The sequence below is a fragment of the Uranotaenia lowii genome, chromosome 2 (genome assembly GCF_029784155.1).
Source record: "Uranotaenia lowii strain MFRU-FL chromosome 2, ASM2978415v1, whole genome shotgun sequence".
Classification (NCBI taxonomy): domain Eukaryota; kingdom Metazoa; phylum Arthropoda; class Insecta; order Diptera; family Culicidae; genus Uranotaenia; species Uranotaenia lowii.
Window position 1 is genome coordinate 217,221,364 of NC_073692.1, and position 24,755 is coordinate 217,246,118.

Sequence of the window (24,755 nt, forward strand, 5' to 3'; positions counted from 1 at the left end):
CATGTAGGGCTCCTCAGTCGCCGGCTGGCGCTACTGCTACCCGATTACGGCAAATTCGACCCTGAACTAGTGATTTTATGTATATAGCACTGGTTGTGGCTTGGGAGCGTTGACTGTTTGTATTGTATGTAGTTTCCCTGTTTGGGTTACCTTTTATAGATTGCGAGATCAATGAATTCGCTCAATGACATATTATAGTAACCGTTATTTTTATAGGATTGCGTACTCATATTCGATTGATTGATTGCTTCTGGTTTCGTTTTTAAAAAAATTGTTTCTCTTTTTTAATTTTCCAGGCTCACATGAAATTCCCTCCAGATTATCCATATTCTCCACCATCTATACGTTTTCTCACAAAAGTTTGGCATCCAAATGTTTATGAGGTATGATTGTTTTGTTGCTTTTTCGAAGTGGAGTGGCCTAACTCGGCTTTTCTTTTTCACCTCTAGAACGGCGATCTGTGCATCTCGATCCTTCATCCACCGGTCGATGATCCCCAGAGTGGCGAGCTGCCCTGTGAACGATGGAACCCGACCCAGAACGTCCGAACCATCCTGCTTTCAGTGATCTCCCTGCTCAATGAGCCAAACACTTTTTCGCCAGCTAACGTAGACGCATCGGTCATGTACAGGAGATGGCGGGATTCACAGGGCAAGGACAATGAATATCCAAATATTATTAGGTAAGTGTGGAAATTTGTTTCCGAATTTAATGTAAATTATAAACCACGGTTCTTTTTTATAATTTTAGGAAACAAGCACAAGCCGCAAGAGTCGAAGCAGAGAAGGAAGGTATCATCGTGCCAACAACGCTAGAAGAATATTGTATCAAATCCAAGACGAAACCGAGCAGTCAAGAACCACAGGTGAGTAAAATGATTTTTTTTATTCAATTCAAGTGCAGAAAACAACATTGAAGAAATTTCCTGTGATAAATTCTTCAATTTTGAAATCTTCTAATACATTTGTTATACTTAAGTAGCATTTCTTTACATTTGAACTCCAGTAAGAAAAAAAGGGATTCATTTTTTCCATCATTTTTAGAAATTCATGTTGGATGAATGTAAAAAGGTCCTTCTACATGAGGTTATTAAAAAAGATTAAGTAAATGTTCCCTTTATTCTTATAACGAATTGAAAAGGCTTTACAGACGTTATAGAAAAGAACTATTCAATCTTTTCGAAGACTGTTTTGAAAATTTATTTCTTGATAAAGCTAACCAATTTTGGCTACAACTACAGTTCTCGAGTTGTATGTATGTATATATCTACACAGCAATTTTTTTTTTGCTGAAAACCAGCAAAATTTTGCTGGTTTTTGTCCCGCTGACTTTCCAGCAAAATTTCCAGCAATATCAATTTTTTTTTTCTCAAGGGATTTTAAGCATCACTGGCTTATTCATCCCGATGAACAGCAATATCAATTGCTGGAAAAATCAGCAAACATCAATGCTGGTTTCCAGCAATTCAAATTGCTGGAAATCACCAATCCAGATTGCTGGAAACCAGCTATTTCTATCAAAACATTCGGCTGTATTTGGTATCAAATTTATATTTCAATTCGAATTTAAATATTGAAACTGGCTGTGCGCATGATAAGTAACAAACAACATTTATTATCTTCCATTTTTTTTTATTATGAATTAAATAAATTAGCAGAGACATATGTCATATGACATATACCAACACCGCCTCCGGGGTGGCAGCTTTGTGCCAATGTGATAATCATTCGCCACCTGAAATAGAGATTTGATTAATACCTTTCATGAATCCAATAAATCTATTTTCCAATACAAACTCACCCTTGACTTGATGTTTGGTTGCTAGAATATAGAGGAAAATAAAAAAAAATAGTATTAACATAAACAAAATTTGTGAAAAAGAGTCTCACCTTGCTTCAGCGTACGAAAACAAACAGACTCCAATTTGACAACTCGATTGCTGATTTTCCAGCAAACTAGACCAATTGCTGGAAAGTCCAGCAATTTGAAAACCGATTGCTGATTTTCCAGCAAAAATGACAAGAACACAACCGAATGCTGAAAAATCCAGCAATAAGAAAATCGATTGCTGGTTTCCAGCAAAAATTTGGATTGCTGAACGTTTCCAGCAATTTTTTTTGCTGGAAATCGAAGCAAAAATTTACAGTGTATGTATGGTTCCCCCATCAGATGCAAGGTCCTGCCTATGAATGTGTAGTTTGGCCTTCGAATTGCTTTTAGGGGATCCACGGCCGATAGTTCGTCGAGGGAAGACATTCAACCTTGATAGACCAAAACAGCACTATGGGATATAAGGCGGACAAAAATCCGGAATAGTAATTGCCACCAATATGTTTTTCTATATTTCTTATTAAAAGTAGACACTTTCATTGGAAGAAGTTTAAATTTTTTTAGCTGTAGGAGGTATCATATAAATATTTTTTTCGATTCTCCGGCGCATAGCGCCGGGATAAAAGACCTCCACTGTTGACGATCCGGAGCCAGCGTCTTCACTTGATCCCAGTCGAGGTTCTCGTCGGCAATTCGGATTTCGGCGGCTAGGCTTCGCCAACACAAACTTCTGGCTGTCTGCCTCTCCTTCGATGTCCTTCTGGATTCCAGTCAAGCGCCTTTCGTTTTCATCTCTTCGCAGCGTGTGCCCAATCCAACTCCACTAACGTTCTCGAATCTCGATTCAAGTGCCTTTTGATGACACCGGCGATGTAGTTCCACGTTTGAGATCCAACTGTCAGACCAGCAAGCGCGGATGACATTCCGCAGGCATCGATTCACAAAAATACTTGCAATTTTCGCGTCGTTATCGCATTTGAGCACCAAGTTTGGCACCCGTACAACAATGTGAATTTGCGTTTGAGTTGAAGATCCGAATTTTCGTTTGTTGGTGATGTGGTCACCAGATGTTTCGTAGACTCGCAAATGCAAATCGGACTTTTCTGATCCGGGTTTCGATGTGTTTCTTGGTACCATCATCAGGCGCAATCTGGCTACCAAAATACTGGAAGCACTCCACTGGAGGGATTTTCTGTATTGATCTCCATCGATTCGGTCTTTCCGACATTTACTTTGAGACCTGCTGTCTTGAAGCTTTCGGTGAGGTCGTCGAGTTTGCTCTGCATATCCGGTTATCTTTGGGTGAGCAAAACAATATCGTCAGCCAGGTCAAGATCGTTCAGTTGCTCCATTGTTGAAGGATTCCACGGCAATCCTCGGTTCGGTGCACAGTCGTCGATCCTGTCAGGATCTCATCCCTTACGATGAGAAAAAGTAGCGGTGATAAAATATACCCTTGTCGCACTCCTACAGTTACCGGGATTAGACCGTACCCCGGACAATACACCGTCGCGCAAGACCTGGCCCGAAATGTCGTCGTCTAAGTGCAGCCAAGATGTTTTCATGGTTTAGTCGGCCCAGTATAAACATGGCGATGCTACGCGCCAAAACATTCAGGTTTTCCTAGCAAACGAGGTGGGCATTATGTCGTTATGCCACGCCAGTTACCGCACTCAGTTAAGTCTCCTTCTTTAGGGACCTTCAAAGGATACCCTGCATCCAGTCGGCCGGGAATGTTGCAGTATCCCAATCCATCAATTGTTAACGAAGAGACGGTGCAACATTTGTGCTGACTAGGCAGGGTCGGTTTTCAGCATTTCAGCAGGGATGCAATCGATCTCAGGCGCTTTATTGGATTTCATGTCTTTGATCGCCGCTTCTATTTCCGCTTCCGAGTTGACGCCATTGATGCGACTTACTGTTCGCGCTTCGAGATGAGGGTTGATGGAGCTGATCTTTTCTGTCTGTCAACAACTGACCTGTTCGGTCTTTTAGCAACATTCTAGCATTAGTCCATTAGTCACTAAGGCGGCGAGAAATGTCATAAAGTATTTTTTTTCTCCCTTTTCGTCTAGGAAGTTTAAAAGATAACGCATGAAAAAAGAAGAAAATATAATAAAAATCGGAATTCCAAAGTTTTTAAAACGCGATCTTTTTTGCGTCCATATGTCCCGGCTGAAATCATAATTTTATCCAAATTGGATCTCCATATGTCCTAACGAGTTTTGAAGAGATTAGCTTCGGTTACTAGCAGCGAAGAGATTTAGAATGCTTTGAAAGTTTTCAGTCCATTTACTGTGGGAGAGTTTCATGTAGGCGCTGCAAGCAAAACATGTCACTATCAAAATTTAATCGTAAAACGTAAAAAAAAATCATCTAATGCCGTTTTCGTTTATCTCCACTAGCGGGGGGCAAAACTTTTTCTGAATAAACAAACAGAATCGTTACCCGGGACGATGCAAATATATGGTTGCTATACTCACCCTTATGCTTACCCCTAACACTGACAACTTTTACGGGGTGCAACCGCCTGCTTGAGGTGCAAATCTCGGGCAAAGCTAGTGGACTTCTGAATTAATAAACGAACACAATAACAGCAGCTAGGGCAAAACTCGTGGGTAACTAGGTTGCCACTGCCAATAAACGAAAACACTATAAGACTACTAGTTTTGATCATAACAAGCTGAAATGATCATCAAATTGTTGAAAAAAATATGAAAATATTTTTGTTCGCTTGCTTGTATGAGGTTCGCCCATAGAGCATTGGTTGGCAATCTACTCCGCTTGCAATAGATTCTTCAGATTAACCCCAGATGCATTCCCTCTGGAATAATTAACATTAATATATTATTAAGTTAAGGTGCACCGGGGTAAGTGGGGACGGTGGCTATTAAAACAATACTGTCAACTATTTTTTCAAACTTTTAATGCAGAATGTTAAATTTACTTTTAATCTATCCATTGACTGTAAAAGAGATACGGCTCCGACAATAACAGGTGTTTACTGTGACTTTTCGTTTATTTTCTATTTTTAACTACGATGTGGAGTTGATATGCATCTTTTTCAATAGCAAATTTCTCGTAAACTAGCTGGCTCTTGACGAGAGCCTTGTAGAGTTTACATTGAAACAATCCTTACATTAGAAACAACCAATTAGGAAAAGAAACGATGAGAAAAATTAAGAAAAAAAGGGTTTATTTTCAAAAATTTAAAATGTTGTCTCCAAACCCTACCTGGGGTAAGTGGGGACGGCTTTATGCATACTTGATATTTAGATATTTTTTTCAATTTTCTCTCCTTCATTCAATACATTTTAGCTTTATTTAGCATTAGGATCATCAAAAGTTGGGAAAAGTACTTGTGTTTTCTGGAATAAGTATATATTTTCGATAAAATCGGATCTCGTGTGTTGAAACATAAATTACACACAATTATCACTACCATGAACTTGTTTTCAAAATTTTGGATGGTTCGAGCAATAAAGTAACGTATTCAACCAAGAAAACACAAATTTGTTGAAAATTTTCTGAGAAATCAAAGGGAAAATCTACCGTCCCCACTTACCCCATAAAGCGGGGTAAGTGAATACACCAGCAGTCCATAACAATACACGTGATACCTTTTTTCGCTTTTCGTCTATCAAGCTCATCTCTTCAGCATTTGTAAACAACATGTTCAGCATCACATTGAATGCGATTTCATCGAAATTGATCCACTGCTGATTTTTTAATGATAGTTCAAAGTTGAACTATACGAAAAACCATTCCCACTTGTGTACCTTATATAAAAAAACATCTTCCCTAAAGGAGTGTATCGAAAATAAGTTATAAACACATTTTTTTTTTTCATTGTATTGATTTTATTGATGATTCAAACAAAGAAACAAATCGGAAGTGTTTTAAAAAGCTTATTCTTACATTTTATAAAGAAATACAAGTAAAAAGGTAATTATTGGTAATATTCTCGAACTTTCGACTTGACGCGTTTCATTAGGTTTTATACAGCTGATTGATCACACTTCTTAACCGCAGCATTCCAATTTTACAGCTGATTGATCACACTTCTTAACCGCAGCATTCCAATTTTTCTGGAAAACCGCCATGGTCCTGTTGGCCTTATCATCCTTCTTGAAAACTCTCTTGACGATAGCCCAATATCGTTCTATGGGGCGGAGCTGTGGAAGTTTAGTGGGTTAATATCTTTCTCATGGAAATGTACATCGTTATCCTCAAACCATCTAAGAGTGGATTTAGCGTAGTGGGCTGACGCCAAATCCGGCCAGAACGATGGTGGTATGTTTCTTATATAGTGGCAGCAATCTTTTCTGCAAACACTCCTTTTGGTAGATATCGGCATTTATTGTTCCTTTTGTAAAGAAACTCGCCGACCTCAATCCGCAGGAGCGATTGCCTGCCACACAAGCACTTTCTGGCCAAATTTTTCCACCTCAATCGATTTCTCGTGGTCACTCACATCCCCCAATAGCTGCAGTGTAGAATTGTGGTCCCGGAAGAGTACTGGAATCCTCTTTTACATAAGTTTCATCGTCCATGAGAATGCACACATCTGGCTTCTGCAAAATCCGATGATACAGCTTCCGGGCTCTGGTTTTGGCTCGTGATTTTTCACTCTGTTGTGGTATGAGCCTACTTGGTTGAATGCTTCAACTGAATCAAAGCAATCGAAAGATTCCTTTTAATTCAACCACGGTAAATGAAAAGTTTATATACCAGTATTTCGATAGCAACTTACTACCTTCTTCTATCGAAATACTGGTATATGAACTTTTCATTTACCGTGGTTGAATTAAAAGGAATCTTTCGATTGCTTTGATTCAGTCGTGATTTTTGTTCAGCCGTTTGTTTGGACACTTTCTGCTTCTTTTATGTCTTCAGGATGTTCCGCTTCTTGATCCGCCTTACCATTTCGATCGATGTCCCAGCTTTTTTCGCCAAATCCCCTATGGACATCGATTGATTCCGGTTGATTGCCTTACGGTCCACATTTGCGTCAGATGGGCTTGGTTTTCTGCCTTTTCCTGGCAAATCTTCGAACGTTTAGTGTTCCCCGAACTTGTGGATGATGGATTTTACGCTCGCCGGATGAATGCCGAAACGTTTCGCCACTTCATTCATCGAGATGCCCTTCTCTCTCCAAGTGTCCAGCGCACGAATTTTAACTTTTTTTTTGATTCGCGACATTTTGGGGATATTTTGAAACGAATGTTTCAAACGTAAACAAAGCGCTGGTTCACTCTTGACAGTTCAAGATGCTACATACAGGTGAGCACAGTTGTGCGCATTCACGCGTTAGTAAGAAGAAAGCCCAAATATGTTTATAGATAATTTTCGATACACTCCTTATCTACCAACTCATGAGATTCGAACCCAAAAATTTTTTGCCGATACCGGGAATCGACCCCAGTACGACTGGCTGACATACGCTAGATTAAATCAGCGCTACAACTACAGTTCTTAAAAAAATGTAGGGGAGCTACCTTTGTTATTTCCTCACCAGGGCCGGATTAAGCCATCGGAGAGCCCAGGGCATTTTTTCTCGGGGGGGCCCTATTCCGTCTCAAAGAACACCAAAATTCCGTTGAGCATGGGAGGATAAATGAATCGAGTGTTGCCGACCATACAACAAAGTTTGACCATTCCATCGATTGGAAAAAGGTCAAATTTAGGAAGTTTGAACGAAAAACATCACATCTGAATGCTTAGCTTAGCAATCGATGTTCATCAGCACTGCCGAAAAACCGTTGATGAACGAAGATGATCCGCCGATCATTTCACCCCTCTTCAGTCTGATCAACTAAAAATTCGCATAATGCCAATTGCGTTCGACGAATACTACAGCAAGTATGAAACTGGAGCTGTGATTATCCTTTGTGTAATCAGTCGAACATCGTTCTGTAGATGGGCAACAACAAGCCCGAAACCGGTCGACAAAAAGGTAACTTTATATCCTTTTTTCCGTAAAGTAAGAACGTTATGTGTCGTGTCCTGTAATACGTCGTGTGCTATGTGTATAGTTAAAGTTCTTACGTAAGCACAAATCATATAAAAATGAGGGCCCCTATGATTCGATTTATTTTCAAATACTATCCCAGAGAATAAAAAATATTTCGAACGCGTAAAAGAATTGGAGAGGAGTTAAGTATACTGTCTTCAAATAACCATGTTGCCTGCGTAGAAGATTTTTTTTCTTTTTTTTTTTGTTTCGATTATAGTCGTTTTACCACCTATGTGGCATTCGCGACTTTATATCAACGCTGCAGTTGGCGGACAGTTAATGAAAAACTTATCCGGTACAACTGTGTTCGATGTTTACTCTTGGGCTCGAACTCGCGGACATCGGCTCAGGAGGCAACTGACTTGCGAACTGAGCTATATCACAAGCCCTGCGTAGAAGATAGTTTCTGGTATCTTCAAATAAAAATTGTTAATTAATCACGTGCAAACATCGCGGAAATTAGATTCTCATTGTGTTGTTGTGTCAAATCGATATTTTATTTGATTTTCATTTCATCATTGATCGCCTGGTTTGTGTTTCATCGAGAAATGTTTACCTCATGACAATTGGGAAGTATCCTGAAGATTTGAAACATAGAATACAAAATTTAAAAAAATATAACAAAATAATTTAATTCAAATTTCATAAAGATGCATATATGAGAGTTTAAGAATTCAAGACTGAAAATCAGGTTATATTCAGAACTACAATCAGTGTCTCAGATCTATATCATAATTTAAAATCAAGTTTTGAGTATATGAATATAAATATGAATAATATTTAAAAAAGAAGTCAGAGGCAAAGCAGAAATTGCACCACATATGCATTTTAATTTTAAACCTTTGAAACACAAAAAGAAACTTGTGTGAATATGATTCTCATCAGATAAAAATATAGTCTCAAATTGTTATTCTAAATGTGAGAAAAGTTTCATTCGATGACCTCAAAGCCAAAGGGGTGCAAAAATGATCGATTGAAAAAAAAATAGTACCTTAAACAAAGATCCTGGGTTTTCAAATCCATAAAAACCATGAAACTAAACTTGAGTGACTGAAGAAACACCACAAGACTTGAAAATATCATTTTCCTCTCTTTCTTTTGTAGCAACTTCAACTGAACGTTTTTCGCCATTCTGACTGGAAGCGTTTTTCACTTCTACTTAAATTCAAACACTCTGATCTTTCAGAGCTGAAAAAGCAGCGATTCAACCCAAATTGGGGCAAACAATTTCCAATTTCCAAAATATCTGTCAAAATTGGACCAAATTTGTCTAAAACTGACGAAATTCTGACTCAAATGCTGACGTAGGCGAATTAATTGTTGAAGTTCAAGAGTTTATTCTCAAATTCTGACAAAATATCGAACGATTTTCGATTTCTGACAAATCAGACACTGAGGCTTATTCTGCGAGGCGAGTGACGTGAAATGACTTGGTTTTTTAGAGTCACCGTATTCTAGCAGGCGAATGCCGTGACTCCAATGAACTTTAGGTGACTTGAATGAACTTTTTTTAACTGTCACCGTATTCTCAGAGGCGAATGGCGTGACTCGAGTCGGTGGCAAGTGACTTTTGAAGTCGTAACCTATTTCGCAAGTGACTCGGAAGCGAAACAAAATAAATTAAAAATTAAACGTTGAATTTATGGACTTTTTTAACTTCAACTTTAAGATTCACTATTCAATAGTTAGAAAATATTTAAAAAAGTGTTTCACGAAGGTTCTAATTTGTTTTGAAAAAATTCCATTTCAATCATTATCAAAGTTTCAATCTTGTGTGTTTAAAGCAACTAAACCAATTAGTCAAATGCACATATGTATTAACTTTTCAATCCTAAATATTAGCTTAAAAGTACTTGAAAATTTCTATTCAGAAATTAAATTCCAGATTGATATAGCAATTTTTAAATGGTTTAAAAAAAATTCAAAGGATAAAATATTCAAAGGAAATGATAAAGAAAACTGATTAGTTTTATTTTATGTCGTTTATAAAATCTTATTGGTTATTTTTGAGTTATATAAGACTCATAGTTGGAGAATGTACCGTGAGACAAGGATTAAAATCTGAAACAAAAAATTGTATCTTTAGAAGAACAGCTTGCTTTTGACCTCCTGGAAAACAAAATATAACTTAAAAATTTGAATTCAAGATCTGAATTTTGAGTTCACAAGCATCAGGGATCAGAAAGTAAAATCCGAGAAAAAAATGTTAAGTTCTTTTTTAATTTCCATCTAAAAAACACAAAAATAAATGATCATATCATCAAAAAAAAGATTCTTTTGGTTTTCTGTAATAAGCAGACATTCGTTTACTATTCATATCTAAAATAAAAATTTAAGTAACATTTCAATAAATTATTAGCATCATTCAGATGTTGTAACACTGGAAGTTTCTTCATGCCGCTGTTTCCAATGATGACCTGCTGCTACTAGTGGGACAACTGTTGCTAAAGCTTCTGGCCAAAATGGATGGGGCGGTTTTCTGCTCATTCTTAACTTTTCCTGTTCCCACATCTGCACTCTTCCTTACACCGTCGTTTCTTTCGTGTTGGCCAAGAAACACACACGGGTATCGAGGTCCGCACCATCCAGAACTGCAATATACAAAAAACGCAAGTATTCCTGGGGAAATATTTAACATGAAGTCATAAATAAAAGCTACATTGAATCAAAATTACCTTTTCTTATGCCCAAACTTCTGTTTTTGGAAAACAAAACTTTTCAACAGCGTAATTCATCGCTTTGCTCCGCAAATGAATACAACGACAAAATTCAATGAAGATACCAAGGGAGGTGATGCAGAAAGTTTTGTATTTATTTAATAATGATTAAAAAGTATAAAAATATCACTTTTTTGGTATCAAAGAGTGTTAATTTTATAGCTGGAGTCACACGCAAACACAAATAATGGATTAAAATCCTAAATGAAACGTGAATGGGTTTGAAATCTAATCTAATCTAATCTAATCTAATCTAATCTAATCTAATCTAATAGGTATATAAAGATGAGTTGGACTATATATGTTTGTTTGTATGCACCTTATACAAATCCACACCGCTTAACCGATCAGCTTGAAATTTGGTACAGTTATGTGTTTGGACCATGGTAAGGTTTTAGTAATAGTTTTGAGCCCCTCCCACATAAGAAAAGGGACCCTCCCATACAACTTTCGTTATTATTCCCACGAACCAAAAGTCATGGCACCCATTTTGCCAACCGATTTTCGTTTATTTTGGCGGGGTTGTTTTCACCATCACCATGGGCCGGGTATTAGAAACGACCATCCAGAGTTCACGTGTACTGGAAAGCAAATCAAAGCCTTCTAATGATCAAAAATTTAATGGCGACACTTTTGGCGGGTTTTTTTTCGTCTACTGTTCGTTGCACAGGGCACAAGCACGTGGTTCTTTGATGAAATAATAAGTCTTCTTTTGGAATAAGAAAAACTTATCGCATGTTACGAATAAATTGATTAGAACAGTGGTTTTCAAAGTGGTCCCAACCGCCGCTGGGGGGCGTTGAGAGTCAACAAGAATATGCAGTAGGTGAAGTATAAATACAAGGCATGATTTATCTTCATTATGAATCGACTTCTTCAGTTGGATTACTATTTTGAATAAAAACTAATGTTCCAGCTTTTAGGAACCAACAATTTTCATATTTTTGGGATGCTTTGAATGCTGTGTAGGAATTTATTCAAAAGGCAGGTTAGAAAATTAAACGTGCATTTTCTGGAAAAAGTTGAAACCAAATCCAACGCATAAGACTTTTTAGCAATTAAATCTGAAGTTGTTATATCATACAATTTAATTTCAGTGGCCACTTAATATTTTGAGTTATTGTTGGTCATCAATGTGTTCAATTCTACCATCCAATTATGAAAAAACTAGAGCCTTTAGTAAAAGTGCAAATTCATACGAATGATTTCTAAGGATTTTTACATTAATCACTCTCCATGATAATCAATGGAATAGTTATGTCAAAAAATAGTTAACATTGAAATGTAACTCAAATAATTTTTTTATAATATTTAAAATGCGTGATTTCAGTTCTGAGGTGATGTGTTTTTTGATAACTTAAAAAACTATTAATGAAACTTTTAACATCTTGATAAGTTGCATTCTCATCATAAGTACAAATTAAATTTAAATATACTACTCTACGTTAGATCATACATATTGATAAGTGAGATAATTTCAAAAGAGGTCGTGTACATATGTTTACAAGCCTAAGATATTGGATTTTCATTAGATAACACATGGACAAGATGAAAAATACATTACAATCATTTGAAGACTATATAAAAAGACTAAATCTATTCAAGTTTCTCAAAAAATAAACGGTTAATAAGATTGCCAGAATTTTTACGGACGTATCCGGACCGAAAAAATCTGGTCAATTTTCTGGCACAATCTGCGTAGTTGATTTCAAAATGTTTAACCCAAAATCCGGGCAATATCCGAGCAAATTTGGTCCAAACCCCGGAATTATTCAGCAGAAATAAAGAAGAACACAATTTTAATATTTTTTCACCAAATCACATCAGCTGATGTATTTTAGAATTTAGAAACAAGTCAGGATTAAACTTGCCATAAAAAATATCCTTTTTGAATGTTAAAATGGGAAATTTTTAAAAATCAATTTTATTTTATGCTTTGTTTTACTAATAAAGTGAATTAATGCGGGTGAAATCCGGGCTTTATCCAACGATATCCGGTCAACCGGGCCGGACCGGATTTCCTTCAAATTTTGTGTCAAATATTCGGGATAAATCCGGGCAATCAGGAAACCTTAGTTTAAAATGTTGTTCTTGATTCGATGAATAGGCATTCAAGGCACATTATTTTAGCAAACTTAATAAATAGACATTTTTTAATAATGTTAAAACGATAAACTTTGTAAAAAATCCAATCAAAACTTTAAAAAGGCTCACAAAATTTACAGAGCTTACATGGCAAAACTTGGTCAAATTTTTTTAAACGATGAATAAAAAGCTTTCAAAATTTCGAAAAGTCTAATCAATTTTTATTTATCTTTTATCTGAGCCCGAGCAAGGCCGGGTAAATCAGCTAGTTTTCAATAAAGTTAACAATGTCATGCATGCATTTTGTCTGATCTGCATCACCTTATTATGTAAGCCTGTTGGGAAAAAGTCATTTTCGAATGAACTCCAGAGAAATGTCAATGCATAAATTAACTTGGCTGCTAAGGTAAAGTATTCCGTTATTTGTACTTGTATTAGTAAGCAATCCATAAAAACATAACACAAAAACGTGACACAACTAGTTTGTGTAGCATGGTGGAATGGTTGAAAAATGAAAATCCAACTGGTATTGTTGTTTTAAACCTCCTAGAAATGTTTTTATGCCGATTCCTCGATTGCGGTTTTACCGTGAATATGATTTGAGAAATTTGAAATTCTCTAGCCATTAAATCCGTGATTCATTAAACTAATTTCAATCGCAGGAAATTTAAATTTATTTATAAATGACAAAATTTAAAAAGACCGTTGTTTTTATTTTTAAATATTTGATTATTTTATCATCTTTATATTCTAGTAATTTGATAGATAAGCTTGAAAGTTTGTATTCAACCTTCTCGGTCATTGGATCCGTAATTATTGAGAGATAAATAACTTAAAAAATAAATAAATAAATGAATCTGAAATTTCAAATTCCTTAATCCTAGCTTGAAATGTATTCTGAAATCATCAATTCCGAATTATGAATCTCGCATTCGCATTCGCATTCGCATTCGCAGGAACAGTCGCCTAAAACTTCGGTTGGCGCTACGCAACAACTCTCCGTTTTATGAAATTACAGTCGGTTGGAAGTGTAACATCTTCTATTTCGAGATTGTGGTACACTTCCTGACTTATAATTCCAATAGAAGCTAAGTCCCCCATTTCGTTGCCTCAGATTAAAAATCTCTTAAAATGGAAAACCAGCCCCCACAGAATGTTGAGGGTGCCCTGGCCGAACCCTGCGGACTGTGTGGGGAAGAGGGGAAGGTATGTTAGTCAACGTTTACTTTACAGATAGATGCAGAGATCTCTACGACCCATCCATAAACGTGAGGAGGTTTTGGAGAATTGTTAGTAAAGTTGGGGAAGGTTAACCCTAGGAGATGCTAGGCCAGCATTGCGGGTGATGATTTTGTCCTACACCTCCTATGCTCATAAAGTTTCCTACTGAAACTCCTAGCACTGATTGTGAGGCTCGTAGTTACATTTCGCATTTTGAATGAATAACTCAATTTTATGAAATTTCCAGAACTGCCATAATTTTAAATGAATAGTTTGCGAATTTGATCTGTCATCTGGAAATGATGTTTCAATTTTTAAACATTTGAATTTAGAATTTGAAGTCAAACTTATTTTGAAAACTTATGAAATACCTACATTGTTCTAGCTTGCCTCGTAATTTTTAAATTATTTCTATCTATTGAGTTTATTATAGCTCAACTTACTTCTAGCAGCATTTCAATTGTAAAAACTTTCATTTTATAAATGATCTTTTTCTTTGATACATTCACAGAAATTTAATTGAATAATTATAAAAAAATCTTCCAAATGGAAAATTAAGAGAAGTCACTATTGAACTGATGGTTTGGAATCACTTAAGCCATTATGTGGAATCATTACAGACAATCACCTGTAAAAATAAATGTTTCTATTAAAATAATAAGAATGGTTAAATTACATAAATGCAAAGTGGTGACCTTTTCAGAGTGGATTATGCATTTGCTATGGCCAAAACATTACCAAAATTACCCATTTTGTATAATTTCATTATTTAAAAATCAATTCCGAATTATGAATCTCTATCAAAAATATGTTAGTTAGATTTTTCAACTTATAATCTATTATTATTAGTTGAAATTTTGAAATATAAATATGTATTAATAATAGATTTATATTTTTAATTAACATGAACTTCAATCGTATCATTTAAAATTGATCAGAGGTTTGTAGATGAATATTAAATGAAATTTTGAATTTGAGTTTCTTAAATCAGAATTTTATCTTTGAATTTATGAATGTATTTGTCTTATTTTTAATCTGAAATATTTACGAATCATATAAGAAAAAAAATTCTCAATTATGTTTGTTTTTTTAATTTCGGGGTTTTGAATCAATATGATTTTTTTTACCGAAAAATTAAATTTATCTGACAATCGTTTATAAAAAACTAAATTTAAGATTTCAGGTTTCAATCTAAATTTGAATTTTGGAATTCTTCAACTATTTAACTTTTAGATTTTAAATTTTTTATCTAAATCTGAAATTTTATCTTGTACCAGAATACAAATCTCAATTCTCAACATGAACTACAACGAAAGACGATTTGAATTCTGCTTATGGATTTACAGCATATTCGAAAAAGATTGGTATGATTTTCTAAGACTTGCATTTGGTTTGGTTACATAAAAATTAAATGCATTATTTTCAAATTCTTCATGATTGTGACGTCATCCAAGAAATTGAATATCACACTACCTGCTTTGAATGTTCCTTACATGCTTGACAGTTCGCATGGTGAACCCGATGAAACTGGTTCATTGCCTCTGGAACGTCAAAATGAACATCAAGCCACCGAGGCAATGAACTAGTCACCGTGAGTGAGTCGCCTCTCGGAATACCCCGACTAGAGTCACGTGACTACGACTAATGTGACTCCGAGTCACTTCATTCGCGTCGCAGAATAAGGCCCACTCTTGGACCCGATTCGTTCAATAAAGAATTAATAATAGCTGACTCAGGCTTCGAATTTCTGACGAAATCAAACTTGTTCCTTCAGACAAGTTCTTAAACTGACACATTGTTTTAAATTCTTAAACAAACTTGCGTTGTTTAATGCATGTTCCTACTACTACTACTGAGCGGCGAGATTACACTAAAGCAAATTGAATCTGGATAACGATAAGATTAAAACCATAGAAATATTCATGTTAAGAAAATCACTCAATGATATCAGTAACTCAACTATGAGATCGTTTTAATGAAAATTTGAGAATGATCATTAGGAAAATGATATTCTGAATGCAGGATATTTACTTCATTAGATGATAAAATTTTGGTTAAATCAGTTGAAAATGTTTCAATACGAATTTTAAGTCTAAAGCAGAATTTGGGATCGAATTTCAATAAGGGAAGTCTGTACTGTCGAGTGGTTCAATTTAAGCAACTTTAGTTTTTTTTTTAGATTTTATTTTCAAAAATAGGGAGGGAAAAAGCTTTAGGATTTATAAACCAACGGAAATTTCTATTACATATAATGGTTGAAAAGTGAAAAGTTATAATAATAAACGGTATTAACTAGGATAGTGCCCGGCTCAAACTCGGAAATGTTTATCATAAAGCTTCTATGTTTTCTTAGCACTGTGAGCCAGGCGAAATTAGCTGATATTTTAGTGCAGTAACCATTACTTGAAAAGTTAACGTAATAATGAACAGTATTAATGTGCAAGACATTTGTATGTAATAAAAATGAGATGTTTTTCTTTACTTTCCCTTTCTGTTCAGAATATCCTGACAGACATGTTTCGATAAAAAAAAATAAATCTGAGGTGCTTGCCTCATATTCTTCTCAATTTTTTTTTCGATTTTTTTATTCGAATTCAGTTTACAATATTTTTGTCCAGATTTCGGGTTAAAAAAAATTGAAATTCAATACCAAAATTTTGATATTATCAGCCCGCAAAATGCGGGAGAACTCCTTAACTGCTTACTCTAGGGGGCCCCCTTAACTTAGGTAAGAGAAAAACTATTCTCGATATTATTTCACGAGGCATTTTAGTCTTTTTTCCGAAACATAATTTTTCGGATTTTTTTCCTTCCAAAACATTAAATGACTGATGTGTTGTAGTTGAATATCGTCTGAAAAACATATTTGAATTACATTAAAAAAAATTCCAAAACTATAAATTTGGTAAAACGACTGAAAAACAAGAGATATATGATATACCGATTATTAGCGAGGAGTGTCAAATTGACACTCAAGGTGAGGGAGTTTTTTTTCGTCCTGGCTGTCAGGTAAGGTTGCCGAAATCACAGAAAAATCTGTATTATCACAGAATTTTAACAAAATTTCTTCACAGATCACAGGATTTTTCAAATTTTCACAGAATTTCTAAATTTTGTACAGATTTCCAAAATTATAATTTTTTTTTTGTCATTTTCGACTTTTTATTTCTGACTATAATTTATGAAAATATGAAAACAAGGTAATGAAAATTGATATTTTTCAGTTAAAACTGTAGGAAATTTCCATTTTGTTGATGTTTGACATGATGTCCCTATGAACTTAATAAAAAAGCGTCACAGAAAACCGTCACAGAATTTTAGGTTCAAATCACAGAATTCGAGAATTTATAACCTTGCTGTCAGGGTGCGTCCATAAAAAAAATGTAATGATGCAAAATTAAAGATTTCAAGAATTTATTTAGGGTTCCGAAGATTTTTTATTAGGATGCACCCGAATAAAGTTATAAGCCGTCAAACTTTCAATAGTGTCGTATTTACACTCTAACGTGGATTAGGGTTAATGAAGAAATTAAGCAGTTTGATAAAGTATTACAGCTGAAATGTCATATACCTTAGTGCTAGATCGCTAGAATCGCTTAAAAACCCCCTTAAAACCTTTGGCATACTAGAAATATTGGCATACTTCTTTATTTTAAGAGACTTTCAGCCTTTGTTGTTGAAGTATTTTTATTCACTTTTACACATCAAAATTTAAGAAATAATTTTGATTTTTGTAGACAAATATTGGTAGGTTCTAATCTTATTTCGCACTTTTTTGTATTTTTTATCCTCAACGTAAAGGAAACTTATGCTTGATTTATCCGTTGAACAATTTGAAACAAATTGTTGAAGAAAATTTTGATAATTGATCATTTTCAAGACCATTCAATTTCAACAAGCAAAACACATCAGTGGTACTTTTCTTGTTTCGCTTACTTGAGGTACAGCTCATACTCAATTATGAAAGAATCCATTTTTCAATGGTCTATCGCATTTTGCCTTCCTTGGTTCTGGCGATAGGAATTTTCAGCTCAATTTCAGTATGAAATTTTCTGAGAAAACGCAATAAAATGAACTCCCGGCTAGGCCCTGACTGGAAGCTGGATCTGCAGCATCGACTGCCATTTCCCACAACTTAGGAAGGCGATGATAAATCACGAAAACAACAACAACAGATCAGAATCATGACGTGGTGAGCAGCATCATGCATCGTAGTTTGGCTGCTGTCGGCAGCTCAGCTTCACGAGACGCATTATTGAGGTTTATGATTTATTGAGAAGTTGAACTCTGATTTGCTCGGGGATATCATGTTACACGATTACAAACATGCGTGTGAATATTTAGATTGTAGTTTACAGTTACACCCCCTTGTGTTTGCGCTGAATGAATTTGTTCTTCATCTCACGGAGGCCCTCTCATTTTCAACGAAAAACAGTACACAAAAATGAACAAAAATTTCCTGTTTACATTTTTGAGAAGATTATTACATATTCAATTCATAAACTAGGTTGTTTGCTGAAAATGTTAAATGCGTTATTCTTTCTTATGGCCTTTGGAAAAATAAATATGAATTGAAACGTGTTTTAAGGAGTTACGATGCATTTGCTCAGTTCATTTATGAATATTTAAAATATTTCCACAGAACCTAAAACAGACTCGTAAAAAACAAATCTAATTAGTGAACGCTGCAAGGGAAAGTGTGGAAAACATGACGAATCGTCCAGCAGCGTTACAACAACCATCAACAAATCACAGAACGATGAATAATATTTGTCTGGAATGTGCACGTTTGGAGTTTGGTATGGCATTCTCCGGCACTGCTTACTCACTAGAAGGTTCCTTATCTATGGGTTTTCCACCTTCTTACCGGGAGCATTTTCCCCTCGAAGGGATGTGGCAAGAAATTACTCCCATGGGAACTGCAGTCGGCAGAAATAAAATAACCTCACCAACATCTGGGGGACATTTGGCTGAAAAAGGACACCTTCGATAAAGAAGTCATAGTATTGGCTTTTCCTTTATTCGTAAATATTTTAGGATCAACATGAAGTTGTTGTGGGAATTCTAAGAAATTAAATAGTAAAAAGTAAATCGAACAATCCAAAATCATAGAATCCAACCTACAAAATTGAGTTGGAACTTGATTTCCAATAACCATTTGATCCACTTTACCCCTCAGTCAAAGTGAGTTCCTCAGGGTGGAAGTGGACTATAAAACGCAGTCTTTCTCATTCCTATGGAAAAACAACACCAGCAGGAACAGGTTATAAAAAAAAAACGGTTGCTTGTCCGTCTCCCCTGATACGGAGGTATGTTGTTCGATGAATCACACAGGAAAAAAATCTGAAACATTCAGCGAATACAGAACAAATTGCATTTTCACGCATCATATGTCAGCACTGCTCCGGGGTTGTCCCTAATTGGGTTGTTTATGGCTGAGCGATATGTTTTGAAAAGTGTGAGAAGATCTTTATGATTTGACGTGTTTTTTGACGATACCTTCATTTCTTTGGAAACGTTTATATTAGGTGAATTTTTCAGAGTAAGAGATTTTAGTGAGTAATCAGAATTACACGAAACAGTAGATGAGGCGAAAGACTCAAAATCAGAATTCAGCATCAGAACCAAACCTCATGACTTGATATTGAGTAATGAGAATAAAGATTCGCAAATTTAAAAAATAGGGAAGCAGCTTCAGTTTTTTTTGTTAGATATATTATTTAGGCTGTTATAATTCAATGTATTCAGAATCTTTTTAATAAAATTTTGGTGAATATCTTTTCAAAGTAATTTTTATTGAGAAATCGATTTCTAATATTTCGATTTTAAACAACATTAAAGAGTGTATGTTTTCCAATTTAAAAAATCGATAGAATTTCTGACTTGCAGTTTTGCATAGGAATGTATGAAGTTTGTTCGGAGATTCATTGTCACTCTTTTATATTTTCATTCCAAACAGTGTTACTTTTTATCATTTTTTTTAAACCCTGAAGAGGCGTCCGAAACATTCTGAATCACGCGTATAATCACGACTATGGCCAATTTGGATCTTCTATTTTATTGACACGTAATTGCTAAATTTCGTCGAATGTCAATGTACATTCTTGATGTTTTTACATTTGTTGCACTTCTCGTTGCATTGATATTTTTTAAAGGAGTAAAATTTGTCCAAACGAGTATTTTTTTATCTCAAAACCAAAAATAGCTTATTAATTATTTCGGTTTCTAATTTCTTATTCTGAACCATGTTTATTATGTCAATATTTCGAATTCGAATTAAAATTTCAAATAAAACGAGAAAGCTTTGAACATAAGAATCAGTGCAAAGAAATAGAGAATATAAAATAGAACCTCAGATTTAAAACGAAATTAAATACGAATTTTGAAATAAATTTCTGATCAGGTCAGTAATTGACCAAGATTTAAAAAAAATTATCAAAATGACAATAATTGTTAATTATTAGCCATATTAATTTACATTTCATTTCTTCATTTTCAATTGAAGGGATGATTGAATAAATCTTCAGTTTTATCATAAATTTAAAAAAAAATATCCAATTTGAACTTAAGAGAATTTATTAAAAACACATTGATGATAATTAAATTGAATTTGAAGAAAATTTTCAATTTTATTTCAAGAGTACCAGTCAGTGATCAAACGCATCTAAAGCGAAAATGTTAAACTCTCAATATTTTGTCGCCGTCAATTGTAATATTGGGTCCCGGAAAGGATTAAAGGTAGAAATCAAGTTTTTCTTATGAAAAATCTAGATTTATCTACAGGCTTTCAAGAAGATGTTTGCAAAATACACATTCAGAGTTGAAAAACAAAGGCAAATTTATTCAAAAAATTTCAAAAAAGTTCATTTGTTTAACTATAAAATTCCGTGAATTTATTTAAGGGATGAATCATTCGCGAAGATGATAATCCCGAAAAAAAGAGAAACAACAAAACGTAAATTTATTGAAATTATATTTATTTTATTCGGTAAAAATTATGATGTTTTAGTTGAACATTTCAAGATTATAAGAATGAAAATTCGTTCTATCAGGACCAAATTGATGACATGGAATGAAATAGCTTCGTATCAAATTTTACTCGCTCATTTTCAAAATCTATTCACCTTTGCTAACTTTCTATTCGCCTGTAATTTTCACAATTTTGAAATGAGCTTACCAAAATGATATAACTTTCACTGATAATGTCAATTAATAAAATTAACCAATATAATATGAAGTTTATAACATTGAAAATGAATCAGATTTGTGTTAAATCAGCCATTAATAACTGATTAACCAACAGATTTACATGAAAAAAAACTGATTCTGATATTGTTTATTACACTTTATTCAATTCAGGAAAAATATTTCGATGGTGATGATGAGGATGATGATGATGCATGATCGAAAAAAGTATTTTTTTCAGTTTTTTTAAACTTGGGAAGACAAGTGTTTCTGACATTACTGAAGAAGGTTTTTTTAACAATTAAGTAATGAGTAATGGAATAATGGATGAGATGAGTTTCAATACAAAAGGTTTATTTAATTGCAAATCGAAATTGACAATTAAAAATTATTTTCAATTCGTGAACGTCATACCCAAGTAACCATAAGCACCTAAACATAGCCCTTAAGCAACACTATATTCCCATATATAACTCTGAATTAATGCTTGTTTTGCACTATATGCTTATATAATGCGGAATTAATGCTAAAAAGGCAATATAGCGAGCTGAATAAATGCTATCACAACACAGCTTTTAATAAGCAATACAAATGTTGAATTAGAGCACCATTAAAACGTCATTTTTCACCAGCCGTATAAAAGCATTAACAATGCATACTTAGAACAGCTTTTATTATTTAATTGATTGATCATGGTTGATGTGAAACGGAAATTCAAAATGGTAAATTAATTATTCTTTGACTAATTAAAACGAACAAAAATTAAAAAATAAAATCATTATCTACAACATCAATCAACATGCCGAACGAAGGATTATGCCTGCTTAATGGATGAAATGAGAAGTGATTATAATTGAAATATGAATTACTTTCATGAGTCTCGAACTGAGGATCTCGCAGCAGCCATTATCTTTCCGTGTGCCTTTATCATTTCGACCACTCTTGATGCTGATAAGGTAGGTGACCCGTACTTCAAGTACTGTTTGAGTCACAGCATAAGATATAAAGCTGTATATAAGCTTAATATAAGCATCAACAGGAAGTTTTAGTGTTACGGCCTTAATGCTTGTTAACTTTATATAGTAGCTCTATATGTGCATATCGTGCTGTCATTAGTGCTATTTTTTATTGCTTCTATGCATTAATAATCCTTATATAAAACTAAAAAGCGTTATGAATGTTGATATAATGCTTACTTACATTAGACATGTCGATTTGATGCTGGTCTTGGTCCAAAGTTACTATGTTCTTCTAAAAACCCTTAAAAAGTTGTTGGAAATGATAAACATTTATCTATCTGAACACTGGAAGACTCTTTACTCATGACATTCTCGTTATTTCCCTTGAAAAAAAAATCTCAACGTGTTCATAACTCATGGATAACTAAGTTTATGCCTGTTTCAATTTCTACGAAAATTGCCGTTTAATAAGAATCAGTTTTACTACTGAATACAGTGGTTTTACTACAATACACGATAAAACCAAGTCTTTTCATTTTGTATTTCAAATAATTAACTCTGTTGTTAAAAAAACGATGGATTGCAGATGGAAATTACTTATTTATATTTTCTTTTGTTTATTGGGTTGTCTTAGTAGACTGAGTCGATTTGGGATCATTTTTGAATTTCTCAAACCCTTAAAAGGGTCTTAAAAGCTTCGTTTTGGTCCAAAACTCTTCCATGATTTTTGGCAGAATTTTTAAGTAATGTTTGTTCCAATAAAGTTACTCGTAATGGAAGCCGTGAGGCGAAAATTAATTTTGGACACCCACGTCAAAAACCCAACATGATCTGGTTCAAAAATCGTAAAATCTGATTTTGGGCGGCTTCCTGTCCAAAAATTTTACAAAGCCACTGGTCTGGGTTATGTCCCCGCCAAGTTCAAATTCGTTTTTGCCGATAAGTTGGCAAGAAAGTGTTTGATCTGGCGAGGTATTTGCAGCTGCGGACAAAAAACCCTGGTTTTTATGGAAAACAAGACCATTGTTGGCAACTAGGTTCACAAAACTGTTATACACTCATATCTCACTACATTTGTAACACATTTTTATTGAACACCCCTCAATTCATAAACATCACACATACAATTACATCTAAGTAAAATGCAGTTAGGTGCAAGTTTAGGAGGAAACAGCTGATTGCCAATAAAATCACTCTGTATCAAACTTCAGTGGAATAAACAAGTAGTTCTCCGGTCAATAAACTTATATCTAAACTTAAAACTAGATTGTTAGTACGGATTGTTAGTACGGATAGAAGATTAAAGTACGGTAAAATAAAAGTTGTTCTTGTGTACCGAACACACTGTGGATTGGCAATTTGGAACCCGAAAAGAAAATCAGCACTGCAAGAACCGTGACGAAACGAAGGCTCAACGGAAACGGTAATCGGAAGGATTCGGACATTTCTAATCGAGCAGCTGGAACCAAGGTAATTCATTTGGTGCCGTGACCAGGATGGTCAGCTGCGTTTAGTGGTCATCTTTAAAATCCGATCCCAAGCCAAGCGCGGATTCTGGCGCCAAGTTTCGTCATTGTTTTTCTGGAACAAAGGATCGCCATATTTGGATGATAATTGGATTTATGCTGCGGGATTATTCAAAGCGTTTGGACATCGTAGATAAAAAAAAATAAAGGCCTAGAATCTTTTGGCCACAGGTGAGTGGCATTCCGATAATTCCTGGTTTGTTTAATGGTGCTTCTGGTGTGCCTTTATTTGCATGTTATGCTACGAGTTATGACGATATGGCAGACGGATGGATTTAGCATAATTGTGACGCTATTGTGTTGAAGAGAAGCTGGAGTTGATCAGAGTACAGCTGGAGTAAAGCTTATGAATACAAGGCCTTTGTTTAGTGGATCATTGGTGAGTTTTATTCCAAGCATTGAAAACACAACGTAGGGTGCTTTTTTGGATTTATAAATTGCATGGTACGGAACCGGACATCAACGCAACGGATCTTATAAATTTGATCGGAGGATATGGTTCAAGCTTCGTTTCAAAAGGCCATCCTAATTTATTGAATACAAGGCCTTTAATAAGCAGGCCTCAGGTGAGTGCCTGTCCTATCACCTTAAAACTTTTGGATGGTGCTACTTGGATTCTCTTTTTTGTGCCTTTTTGCATGCTACATCGTTGCGAGATTTGTCAACTACAAACTTGGACACATTGAGGATGCGTGCCAGATTTTTCATGTGCGACATTGGGTCTGTTGAATAGGCGGAAATTCTTTGTTAAAAATACAAGGCCTTTATTAAGCAGGCCTCAGGTGAGTGCCTGTCCTATCAATCATAAAACTTTTGGATGGTGCTATCTGGATCTTTTTTTGTGCCTCTTTTGCATGCTACATCGTTACGAGACTGGGTCAACTACAAGCTGAAGTTGCGGAAGTTGAGAGCCAAATAACTGTGTGAGGCGGTCATCATCGGTTCTATTGTGGAGGCGGAAGTTATCTTTTAAAAATACAAGGCCTTTTGTGAACAGGCCTCAGGTGAGTGCCTGTCCAAATTTTACATAAATCCTAGAAGGTACTTCCTGCTTTTCTATTTATTTTCGGTCGCATACTCACGCCATCGTTAGCTGGGTTGATAGTGGTTGCGTAAACATGTCGGGGGACAAAATTAAGGAAATATTAAAGAAAAGAGAGCGTCTATTTGGGTCTTTAAAGAGGTTTTCTTCATTTTTGGAAGCTTACGATCCTGT

The 24,755-nt window shown here is 34.9% G+C and overlaps 1 protein-coding gene across 1 annotated transcript in view; it reads left to right on the forward strand.

Annotated features, from left to right (window-relative positions):
* Positions 1-24,755, forward strand: part of LOC129744568 (ubiquitin-conjugating enzyme E2 R2) — a 77,490-nt gene that overhangs the window by 42,361 nt on the left and 10,374 nt on the right. The window contains exons 3-5 of the mRNA XM_055737154.1: positions 297-383; positions 450-682; positions 751-865. Coding sequence (XP_055593129.1) covers positions 297-383; positions 450-682; positions 751-865 — 435 coding nt within the window. The remainder of the gene's footprint in view (positions 1-296; positions 384-449; positions 683-750; positions 866-24,755) is intronic.